Below are 12,457 nucleotides of genomic sequence, written 5' to 3' on the forward strand. Positions count from 1 at the left end.
ATCAGTAATTTTGCATGCAAATTCTTTCAAGTACATGCCTCTTGAATTTAACGAATAACTATTACTCCGTTATGTTATGCTGCTCAATATCTAGCATACTAAAGCCTTGTAAAACCTTAGGGAAGTTATTAGCTTCTCAACTCTTCAAACTTTCTTTACTTACTGTAATTTAAAAGGATTTTTATGAAAGAAAGGAACTTAACAGTACAAGTATTGCAATACTTTTATCTGCCCGTTTTTGAAAGATCATCAAATTTTTTTACGAACTAATATATAATACGTAAAATAAAAGTATACCACAAACTACATTGATATTTTCCTCATCGGTTTTATTCATAAATACAAACACAACATTGTGGAGTTTTTCATGTTTGAATGATAGTGTAAATACACAGACTTTTTATCCAATGATAAAACAAAAGCTTTATAATTTTTATAATATCACGTATGTCATGATATACTGTAAAGAAACTGAGATTTGGTGCATGATTGGGTTTTTTTCATCAAGGGTGATATATTGCTGCACAAATCATTGGAATAACATAATAATTTTTTGATGGAAAAACTCGATATTTTAATATCACAGACACACCATAGACAGATTAAGCACACGATGACAAGGGGCAAACAGGATGCATTAAAATAACGTATTTTAAAAAAAAAATAAAACTTAAATCTTAAGTCTTATGTGACCGACTTGCACTTAAATTACGTCAGTTAGCAAACGGTCAATATTACTCATGATTAAAATTTACGCATGCAATTTTAAAACAAAAGGTTATAAAACTCGAAAGTATATCAAAGGAAATTGTCTATCAAAAATTATGTTTTGTACAAATCAAAATTTATATCAAACCTAACGCATGCAATTTTTCTACTGGCAAGCAGACAGATTAATACTTTATTAACAAACTGGTCAACTTCAAGATCGCAGTTTCAAGAATCTGATGATTAAAATGAAAGTTGAAGAGTCTAGAAGTGAACTTAATTAACTGCAGATTCATAGACACCGTGTCCGAGTTTCCCTTTCCTGGAGATTTGATCTGACTCGAAATTATTGTATGCTAGTTCCCTGGCTTTTGGAGAACGGAATGTTTCCAATGAAGGACGGGCAGCATTCTGTAAATTAAGAAAAATAAACAGTTAAACAGTATGGTTTTTTAGGTGAAAGTATGCATTCCTTTGAGTTAGCTTGAATATCAGGCACTAAGTTCATATTTTATATCTTCATTAATATAGTTGAAAGTTACCAGATCTATTTATTAAAACTCTTGAATAATTAATCATATTATACTTTACTATAAGTTTAGTAAATTTAATAATCTGGGAATATGCCTTGGTTTATACCATTTTTACCTTACAATTGAACTATATGTTTTGACTCTAGATTAAATTTAACAATATATAGTAAGCTTAAGTTAAAAACATATATTGTAAAATTGATGTTCTCTGCTCTCACCTTAAACTTGGACATTTGCCAGAGAGGGGCGGGCTCGACTGGATTCTGATACGTTCGCAGGAGTGAGGCTCTCGTCTCATAAACTTTACTAGGGTTTCTTTTTTGCTGAAAAAAGTTAATAAACATAATAAATTATTGCAAGTAAAAAATAAATGCCTTAAAATTAACTTCTCATTTCATTTTATTAAAAAGCTCTGTAAGAGAGTAATACAAAGTTGAAACATTTTGTTTTACTTTCAGATGTTCAACATTTTACATTTAAGAATTTTATAAATTAAGCATGTTTAGAAAAAATTATTTTGATACAAAAAAAGAAGAAAAAAGTTTTATGTATACAAATTTCAAAAGAGAGAAAAGGGGCAGGGAATCTATGATTACAAAGGAAAAGTTATAGAACTAACATGCTAATATTATGATTTCAGTAATATTAAAGAAGTCAAATGCGAAAAAAAGCTTTTATTATAAGTTTTGCTATCATAATTATACTATTATGTGTTTTTCTTTTCTACTACATGTAATTGTGGTTATCCCACAATTCTATACACATTCTATAAATTGCTATAGTTGATAGAGAATGAAACATCATTTCAAGCATGTTTCATAGCAAATTTACTAACACTTAAAACATTAATGTAAAAAATCAGATTTTTATTGAGTGAATTGATCAAAGCCAGATTTTTCATGCATCAGCATATCAGTTCAGAAGCTACAGTAATATCATGAAATGGAAACATCCTATGAAGCATACGTAACTATGTCCAAGGTAATTTCATGTCGAGGAATCAAGAAACATGATACAAGCCATTCACATACATGAAAAAGTATAGTATATAATTCTGCATTCAGTATGTACCTTCATTTCCCATAAGTGTTTCCTTTTCTGTTAGACAAAATATGTAGTTATACAATTCAGGTTAGTCTCTGATATTTAAGAAGTCTATGTATAGTTGTGTAATGGCTATAATTTTACATAGTTTGAAGGATAATCACACTGGATATTAATTCTGCACATTCAAACTTAAGCCACACAGTTGCATCAAAGTTCAGGGGGAAAATAACTAAGTTAGTACAAAGAAATTAGCTGTTAATAAACAAAGAAGTTACTTTTTTCTAGAAAAAAAATCTTAAAGGTCTCTGAGTTCATGAAAATTGTTTTTCTTTTTTAATTTTTCACTTTAAACATTTAATTGCTAACTTTTATTTTTAAGTGTTTATATTTTAATTAGATTGTTAAGAAGTTTTTGTTGAGTGTTCAAAATGTAACTAATATTTATAGGAGTAAATATATTATAATATACACAAGTGATAAAAATGATTTTTTTTACGTAAACTCAAAAAGCGAAGAAAGTGAAGTTCTACATCTTTTAGGGTAAAAAACCACCACACAATTTTGCTGCAATTTGCAACACTCACAACTGGGTATGGCCCCGCTGATTGTGATAGTCTGGGTTCAGGCATTATTGGATTCTAATGAGGAGAACCATTGTGTTTCAGTTTCAAATCAATTATAGTATCACTAAGTAAATATTGATATATTTATAGCATAATTCTTAAAGTTAATTTTACTTATATGTTTTTTTGTAAAAACAACATTATATTTTTAACACATTGTACTTAAAACATTTAAATAATGAAAACTGTAGAAATGTTTACCAGATCATGTGAGCTTTATTTTCAATTTGCAGTTTCTCAAAGTGCATATTACACATGTAAATATTTTACTCATGGCAAAATTACATTTTTATTTATGCTTCAATACCTGTGTTTCTTCTTTCCTTTTTGCCAATTCCTGTTGCCTTCTTTGCTGTAACCATTTATCCTGGTATTTGTGCTCTAATAAATCAAAAATTGGAGTAGATGGCCTACAAGACAAAAATATTTACCTTTATTCTGTACAAGTATTGAATTCAAGTCTGAAAACAGTTTTAAAATTTTTAACAAACTAGCTACCTTGTAGATATTCCGAACACCATTGTTGGTGGTATTCTTCTTGTCCTCAGCCTTGTGTTTTCTGACCCGGCTGTTTTTCGGCGGACATCATGAGTTGCTCTAAATTCATAATTTTCCCCAGCTGTGACTAGTCCATTTTGCACTGCAGCTTTATTGAGAGCCATAAAATCTCTTTCTGCTTTTTTGTCCTTTCTTGCAAATGGTAATGTAGTTGTGGAAAGGTTCCTTGGCCAACCATGCAAGGCTGTAAATATGTATCAAGTTAGTTACTCTTCCTATTGTATAGACAGGTTTTACTTTATGTACCAGTATCTGCTATAGACACAATTCACCAATCACCATGTGAATTTTACAGTACGACCCCACTGTTAAGGATTTGTTTAATTCATATTGTTGAGACATGCTCCTACTAAGACACTTGCAATTGGTTTACAATTATGTCTGTAAAGTGTAAGGCAAAACAAGTGAATTTTACTTCTATAGATTTACTGATATTGCTGATAGCATTGAAACCCATTCATGATTAAGAAAATATTTTTCTCAAAATCAGTGATAACATGGGAATATAATGAGCTTATTTATAACTAGTACTACATACAATATTTGAGATATTTATTTTGATGATTTAGAAAAGTTTTTAAAACTCACCATCATCTGCACCACCGTGTCTGGCTTCATTTGGGCGACCAAAAATAAAATCCTCCCCTAAAGTACCATATCCTCGTCTCTTTGGTTTCCCTAATTCAGTCTATAAAACAATACAAGATAGGTTTAAACTTATGATAATTACACGCGTATAATTAAACATTTATCAAAATCTACGGATTTATGTGTACACATAAATATGCATTTATGAATTATGACACCATACAAAATTTAGCTATAGGTACATGTAGGCAGCCTACACTCTTTAATATAACTGTTCTCATGCAGGACTACATACTAGTATATAGGTCCCTGCTGTTCCATAAAATTCAGGTACAGCATATATTATTTTTAAGAAATGTTGTTAAGTGAAAGACGTGGTAATTATTGCACAGCGACTTGGTATTTAATTGTTTAACTAAAATAAAAATGCTGTGGTATCCTTACTCTGAGGAGCAATTCGTTGTTTAACATTGTTTCGCGGTGAGCTCCAAGTTCTCCCGCTGCTGTACAGTGAAATGGATTCTGTCCAACGACTGCCATTTTCCCTTTTTCCTTTAAATGTCCTTATGTGTATTACTGACAGCTAAACAGTTGTTATGCGGAAGCCATGCAAGAAATCACCATAGAGACAATAAATAATCCGAGTTCCGCTTTACAGCGCTCCCTTGCGGATATAAACGATAACTCCTCTTGAATTTTTGTGACGCAAGGAAAGTGTCTGAGGTATTACGAATGATGGACATCAATCGGAATTCCTTGGATTTCATTATTATCATTTACGGTAAAAACAAGAAGATCCGATGGTCGAATTTCGCGTTGAAATATCAGAGGGAAATTTTGCTAAACAATGGGAAGAAGAAGAAAAGGACGCGAAGTGGTGACGAAGAAATGCACAGAATGTAACAAAGAGGTAGCACATTCATGTGTTAATGACATAAATTCTCATTATGTCAAGGTCGTCGATATTTATGATGTACTGATATGTCTCCAGACGATTCATAAGTTCATATCATGTGAATTACCCCTGGCCCTGTCTTGAATTCAATGGCAGAAAAAAAAAATATACCACGACACATTAATTATTTACATAATCATAATCTAAACACAAGCAAAGGAGTTTGTCACATTTACATACATGTATACATGCATATGCATGCAGGATGTTAACCACAACTATTCTGTAATTTAGGTGTTTATATAAATTATAATATAACCACAACTACACCAAATGCTGATTTCCCAAAAAACATATGATAAACTGACAAACTTTTCGAAAAGACTTGCTATTGAGTTAACTGCAGAACTGTAGCATTAGGGTTTTATATTTTAGTCTTTCGCCATGATATGCTACAGATCCCTTATTGGAAAAAAGTTGCAATCGGCACAAGATTTTCTGCACACTGTTAGGGAGAATTTCTCCACTTTCCAGCATTTAAGTCAACCATCTACCTTTCACTCCCAAGTTCAAGACTCATTTTAAATTCAACCTGTATAATTTATCGACCTCCCAACCCTTTATAGTCAGATAAACATATAAAATGTACGTGTTGGTTAAAATATGTGTCTAAACTTAGGGAGTGAAAGGTAGATGATTTCATGACTAATGCTGGAAAGTGGAGAAAGTCTCTCTTACAGTGTACAGAAAATCTTGCACCGTAAATTGCACCTTTTGTATTATGGGATCTGTAGCATTTAAATATGCATGGTCAAAGACTAATACATGTAATGTAAAACCATATTAAATGCCTACAGTTTTGCAGCTACCATTGAGTATGCAACTTTGCTTGATGTTTTAACCAGCTTAATTATTCAATTACTTCCAAAAAATACTAAATTTCTTCTATTTTTTTTTTTTTAAAAAGGCACCCATAGCAGTCAAGTTTTGTACCTGTGGACATGAGTTTATTTCTAGGCAGTCTCAATCCCCAACAGGTAAGATTAAATGATTTTGAGACAAATATCAATTAAAGGAAGACATATACAATAACGTCTTCAAAGTCTTGCCTAATGCTATACAAATGTGTTTATTCAAATCATGCATATTATATAAACAGAGAATGTATGTAATAAATCAGTATTTATAGTTGATACCTGGTAGTTCTTTATTGTTTTATTAAACCAGCAGGAGTATATACAGTGTATAGTGATGGGAATGTCCATCTGTCTGCACTTTTGTCAATTCATCTGTCCTGCATCTGTTGCACATCTATCCGCTACTCCTTCTATACCATGTACTTTAATGAGGCCTTATCAGAAACTTTATTACTCAGTACCATTTTCCTTTTTATTTCATACTTCATGAATCTGATTTTTATTAATAAGTATCTGTCTGTTCGTTATCTTCATATTTTTTTATTTCTTCTCCACACTCAAGTGATCAATTTTGAAGAAATTTGAACAAAGCATTCTTTGGAGATGTGGATTAAGATTGTTCAAACAAAGGGCCACTCCTTATTTCAAGGGAGATTCAAATGGGGGATCAAAGTGTACGTTATGTGTAAATACATAGAAAAAAATCTTAAATTTTTTTCTCAAGAACAACAAACAAAGCTTGGATTTGTCATACTGATATAGAAGCATATTCTGGTAGTAAATTATATTATAGATTTTAGTTTGTTCAAATCATGACCCCAAGGGGTATTTAGGTGGGGCAACAATATGTGATCAAAATTTTACTTGGGAATGAGCAGCAGCCATCATACTGACTGAGATGAGCATTTTGGTCCATCATCACTCACTCAGAATCTCTTGTGGATTCTGTCACTCCTTAAGTAGTAACACTGACTTAACAGTATTTTACATTTTAGGTAATGATTCACCTCAGGATAAAGTAAACGAAGCAGAGGAATCAAAGAGGGTTACCCAAAAACCAGACTATTTTGACTCAGAAATTGAAGAAATCTCATCAAAACGAGTAAGATTACTACAAATATACATGTGCTCATGCAGTATTCAATATATACACATATTGCATGTTCCTTTGAATACAATAATACAGGGTGCCTACTTTAAATACTGGTAGTGATTTTCTATTATAAAGCATTTCAATGAGTTCATTCTAGCTCAAAAGAAGAAAATACTGGTTATCAGTTTTCATAATGTGGTGTAGTTATTTGACGTCCAAGATAATCCGTACACAATTAAAGAAGTAGTAATTAATAATTTGATCCCCCCCTTTTTTTTATGGGCAGACTTATTTTTAGTACCCCTTTGTCACGTGCTTGTGACTTAATTTTCTCAGTCTGATTCTGTTATCTCAATGTAGAAGGGGATGATGGGAATGTAATGGCATGACAAGAGATTCTCTTACTTCTTTAAAAGTTATCCCTCCTGTTAATCATGATATGATTTTCGATGTTTCAACATAACAACTGTTTTGAGATTAAGATTTCTGTAAACCAACTATTGTGACATGACCTGCGAGTTTTCTTTTGAAGTCAACTGTAGAACAAGCAAATTCAAGGAATTGTGGTCCCCCGCTTTCGGTGTCTTTGTGAGTGAGATGTCATTTTTTATGACATATTGTGTGTAATATGAACACCCTATCATATGCAATTTATTTAGAAATCATCACTGAACTACAAGGTCAATTTCAAAGAGTTAAAGTTCTTGGTATCCAATGAAAAGTCTTCTCATAAGGATTACATATGTGAAGTATGAAAGCCCTAGCCCTTACCATTCAAAAGTTATAGTCAAGATTAAATTTTTTCACATGTACAAAAAATCTCCAAGGTCAAAAGGTCAAAGTTGTTGGTATCCAACGAAAGGTCTTGCCACAAAGAATACATACGTGAAATATAAAAGTCCTGGTATCTACCGTTTAAAAGTTGTGACCAAGGTTAAAGTTTTTAAAAAGTAGTTAAAGTCCAAGGTCAAAGGGTAAAAGTCCTTGATATCCAATGAAAGGTCTTCTCACATTAAATATGTTAAGTACGAAATCCTTAGCCCTTACCGTTCAAAAGTTATGGTCAAGGTTAAATTTTTTCATACTTACGTAAATATCCAAGGTCAAAAGGTCAAGGTCGTTGGATCCAATGAAAGGTCTTGCCACAAAGAATACATATGTGAAATATGAAAGTCCTAGTACCTACCATTCAAAAGTTATGGCCAAAGCAAAAGTTTGGAATTTTTGTGTAAAAGTGGGTCAAACTACAAGGTCATGGTCAAAAGACCAATTTGGTGGTACCCAAAAAAAGGTCTTGTCACAATGAATAAACAAGTGAAATATGAACGTCATACCTCCACTAAATCAAAAGTTATGGGCAAGGTAAAAGTTTTTGTGAGGGACAGACTGACGGACAGCTAGACGAATGAGATTAAATGTCCCCTCGCTTTCGCGAAAGCGGGGAACAATACAGAACACTTTTTTGTGGGCGTTTCTTATGCAAATGAGCAGAAACTGCTCAATAACTATGATACAGAATGCCTTCTTTTAATGACAACTGAAAGCTGTATCTGTATCTTGAATGTGATAGACATAAGAAAAAAAAGTGTTCTGTATTGTCCTCCGCTTTCGCGAAATTAATGATGACTGAAAGCTGTATCCGTATCTTAAATGTGATAGACACAGTATGTAGTATATGCATTTACTCAAAATTTGAGGTGAATTTACATGTAGGATAGAATTTTACAAGAGTGCTGCACTGAACAAAATTTGGAAATGATAGAGTGGGTAGTTCACAAATGATTTTCACCCCCTCCCCCCCCCCACCCAAAAAAAAAAGAAAAATCATATTCTGTGGGGGTAGATTCATAATCATATAGGACAGATGATACAAACTTTTGTCAAATAATTTGTATTAACTGTACTTGGGTTATGTTTTAATGAATAAAATGAATAAGTTTCACCGTGTAGTTTTTAAAATTCTAGTAAAATTTTTGCAAAATAGAATTTGAAGTGAAAAATATTTGTATAGATCAATAGGGATGGTTTCAGAGAGGTAGACTTTTGAACATCATAAAGGTTTACAATTTCTTTATACTCTAGAAATATATTATTTGCATCATTTTCAATGAAATTAGGCCACTGAGAGTTGCTGAGAGTTCTTGTTTTCATGTTCTTATCTGTCAGTCAAGATCATGCAAGGTTCCTGAGTAACATTATTATATATGCATATTATTTCGCGTTATATCGCGAAAGTTACGAGTTAATTCGCGAAAGTTACGCGTTATATCGCGAAAGTTTCGCGTTTATTCGCAAAAGTTACGCGTTATATCGCGAAAGTTACGCGTTATAACGCGAAAATTGTATTTTTTTAACCTACCAAAATGAGCTCAATGGGCTTTCGTACCCACATGTATCTTTAATATGTATCAAAATGTTCTGCACAGTATCCTCAGCTTAAATTAAAAAAAACATAGAAAGCAGATAAAAACAGAGGATCAAACCTACGCAATCAAATCTAAATTAAATTTCAGAAAAACAAATTATATGCACATGCATCACCGGTCATGATTAAAATTATTTAAATTGTTGATAGATACCTGCACCTTCATCTATCTCTGCATTTTAGTTGCCACTGATAAAAATGGGTACGAAATCAACTTTCTGCAAAATCATCTAATTGGCTGAGAAATATGTACCCAAATACTCATGTAAATTAGTGAGGTCATAAGAAAGGTCATGTCACAAGTTATTTAGAGTACGAGTTTCCTACTGTATCAGAGATACAGGGGGAGGGGCTCGATCACAGGCACCTGACGTTACCTATTTTTCTTTTAATAAAAACAATATACACAAACCTTATTAGGTATGTGTATATTTTTTCTTTATTAAAAGAAAAATAAGTAACGTCAGGTGCCTGTGGGCTCGAGCTATTGCTGAATCTGATTCCCGCCTTACCCTGTATCTTCGATACAGTAGGAAACTCATACTCTAGATATAACTTATTTGCATAATCATTTATTTACGATTCGTCAGTTTGAAATCATTAATTTGCGAGTTAAAGTAGTTGTAGCTTTTATTGAATGGCATAAACATGTATTAAATGAAAAAAAAAAATAACTTTCACAATGTACTAAAGATTTTTTTAATACCCCAGGCCAAGACTATACATGCACCTACAAAATTGAATAGCAGAAAAAGAGGGAGACCCAAAGGATCAACAAGTAAAAATGTGTCATCCTCGTCCATTTCTAAAGGTAACCGTGAGTCTGCAGTTGTATGTATGTACAAGGATCGATATAAATCTGTATCAGCAACTGATATTCTGGACATGTACTTCTGACCTAATTCCCTTTGTAGTTTATGAAAAATTCAATTCTTTCCTGATTTAAAATTACAGAGACTGATGTTCCTCTTGTGAACTGTTTGGAAATTTTTTAAAATTTTTATTTAATGTTTCTGTAGTATGCAACAGTTCTAGTAAAGCTGCTTTCAAAACTAACAAAATGAAATTATATGCACATTAAAGATTCTTAATTCAGTTTTTTGATAAAAACAGAGTAGACGTTATTTGTATAAAAAAAGAATTTTTTGTAAATTAAATCATTTCAAATTGCTACTTCATCCTTGTCCAAATTAAATAGAACTTTGAACATGAATGACTTCATTAATATAATGTATTGTATTTCTCTTTTTTTTTATTTTCATGATGTGTTTCCAAGGTTTTTTGAAATAGATTTTTTTCTCTAGTACGGTGACCGCCCAGTATTCCGACAGCCCGGTAATCCGACGGTCTGATAGTCCGACAGCCCGGTAATCCGACGGTCTGATAGTCCGACAGCCCGGTAATCCGACGGTCCAATAGTCCGACAGCCCGGTAATCCGACGGTCCAATAGTCCGACAGCCCGGTAATCCGACGGTCCGATAATTGTAGTCACATAAAACTAATTCGCACAGCAGATAACAGGAAGAATTACCCCTTGTCTGTGCAACTGTCGACTTCGCGCAGAAATTTCATTGGGTTCGACCTTACTTTACGCACAATGAATATCATAACATAATATTTACATAATTTTTACTTCACGCGCGGATCTAAAGGGGGGCATTGAGTTTGCATCCAGTCATTACAAAAAAGGAAAATGTGACATTGCACCCTCCAGAAACACACTCCCTCGAAAACGCGGATCTGTGTTAAGTTGGTATGGAAAGTTAATAATGAAGAATTATCACCCCCATAAAATACATGTAGGTTTTGCTTTGGGTTTTTTATGTCCCCGTAATCAAAGTATCGGGGTATATAGCTTTTTATTATGTTTTTTTTTATTCCTCAGATAATTTGAATTTTTTTTTGTCCCCATTTTAAAAACGATGCTACGTTCCCGTGGTTCCCTGTTGTATGGCAGAATATATTTCAGTTTTAGTGATTCTTAAAGTTATGGCTTGTCTGAGATAATACTGAGTAATAGGATGTAATTTGTAAGTATACATGATGTACGTAACCGATATTTACGTTCAAATTAAAAAAAACCGATTTGACATTTAAAAAGCTAAGCTAATAAGCTAAGGTTGCCTCTTTTATATCTTTGAAACGCAATTGGATTTAATTGTTTAATTTACAGAAAAGTCCTATCTTTATAAGTTGCTTTAAACAAATAGAAAAAACTTTTTAATTTGAAAACTTTTATATGAAACATTCAGTTATTATTATCATGGAAATTAGAAAGGAAATGAAATTATCCGTTTCCTTCGAGTTCAGAATTTCTTAAAAATTTCTGTTGAAACAGCCCCCCCCCCTCCCCGGCGACTGTAATCAAAACGCTATTTTTGGCAGGTCATAGTTGACAAACAAATAGATGGAAGACAGACAAAACACAAACACGCACCCTTATTGGCTCGATCTTTCAATCCTGGGAAATGAAAAGTTGAATTTTTGTTTCAACTCTTTCACTAAGTGTTTTACTAGGGTCTATTTTGGCGGTTTTTCGTAATTTCCTTGAAATAATGTTTGATGGGAATAATTTTTAACTCTATTAAAAATATTGATAATGGTCAAAATGTCGGACTACCGAGCCGTCGGACTATCGGACCGTCGGACTACTGGGCTGTCGGAGTATCGGCCCGTCGGACTACTGGGCTGTCGGACTACTTAGTATTGGTCCGTCGGAATATTAGGCTTGAATCATAGATGTACCTTAAGTTTTGCCATGGGGTCATAATTTGTTGAATTTCAGTCTCTATTTCTGTTTCATTTGTTTTAAAAAAAACAAAAAATAGGCAAATTTTGTAGACTCTAACTGTATGCTTAAATATATATGTAATAAATTGTTTTTTATTTTTCAAGACAGTAAAATGAATGATCTCCTGGACTTGAAGAGAAAACAGTTAAAACTTGAAGAGAGAGCAGTAGAAGCACTGGAGAAAATCGCTAGTGCTCTGGAGGGATGGCAGCAGAAATCTCGTTAATTATTTTTTTAACATTATTTTTATTTCACTCATTAAATTCATTTTAAACATA

General features: G+C 32.7%; 2 protein-coding genes across 3 annotated transcripts; one reads left to right on the forward strand and one right to left on the reverse strand.

Moving 5' to 3' along the window:
- Window positions 1–308: 308 nt before the first annotated feature.
- Window positions 309–4,689, reverse strand: LOC134245023 (cilia- and flagella-associated protein 77-like). 2 transcript variants are annotated; one of them, XM_062727271.1, is made up of 7 exons: window positions 4,502–4,689; window positions 4,058–4,157; window positions 3,410–3,653; window positions 3,219–3,321; window positions 2,873–2,926; window positions 1,460–1,564; window positions 309–1,119 (listed from the first exon to the last, which is right to left on the reverse strand). In XM_062727271.1, exons 1-7 carry the CDS (start codon window positions 4,595–4,597, stop codon window positions 985–987), a joined length of 837 nt encoding a protein of 278 aa, XP_062583255.1. In that variant the 5' UTR covers window positions 4,598–4,689; the 3' UTR covers window positions 309–984. The 2 variants fall into 2 exon arrangements, with proteins under 2 accessions (XP_062583255.1, XP_062583256.1); XM_062727272.1 differs by lacking the exon at window positions 2,873–2,926 and having other exon boundaries at window positions 4,502–4,687.
- A 146-nt stretch (window positions 4,690–4,835) lies between these two features.
- Window positions 4,836–12,457, forward strand: LOC134245021 (UPF0547 protein C16orf87 homolog). Its single transcript, XM_062727269.1, has 5 exons — window positions 4,836–4,967; window positions 5,920–5,989; window positions 6,865–6,971; window positions 10,099–10,198; window positions 12,284–12,457. Exons 1-5 carry the CDS (start codon window positions 4,905–4,907, stop codon window positions 12,403–12,405), a joined length of 462 nt encoding a protein of 153 aa, XP_062583253.1. The 5' UTR covers window positions 4,836–4,904; the 3' UTR covers window positions 12,406–12,457.

This window comes from Saccostrea cucullata, unplaced genomic scaffold (genome assembly GCF_032062105.1).
Source record: "Saccostrea cucullata isolate Sc308-1 unplaced genomic scaffold, CSIRO_AGI_Scuc_v1 ctg4979, whole genome shotgun sequence".
NCBI lineage: Eukaryota > Metazoa > Mollusca > Bivalvia > Ostreida > Ostreidae > Saccostrea > Saccostrea cuccullata.

Coding starts and splice junctions, on each gene's coding strand:
- LOC134245021 (XM_062727269.1), top strand. CDS start 4,905: ATGGGAAGAAGAAGAAAAGGACGCGAAGTGGTGACGAAGAAATGCACA. Junction 4,968..5,919: donor GCACAGAATGTAACAAAGAG/GTAGCACATTCA, acceptor TTTTTTAAAAAG/GCACCCATAGCAGTCAAGTT. Junction 10,199..12,283: donor ATCCTCGTCCATTTCTAAAG/GTAACCGTGAGT, acceptor TTATTTTTCAAG/ACAGTAAAATGAATGATCTC.
- LOC134245023 (XM_062727271.1), bottom strand. CDS start 4,597: ATGGCAGTCGTTGGACAGAATCCATTTCACTGTACAGCAGCGGGAGAA. Junction 4,158..4,501: donor ACAACGAATTGCTCCTCAGA/GTAAGGATACCA, acceptor ATTGTTTTATAG/ACTGAATTAGGGAAACCAAA. Junction 2,927..3,218: donor AAAGGAAAGAAGAAACACAG/GTATTGAAGCAT, acceptor TCTCCTCATTAG/AATCCAATAATGCCTGAACC.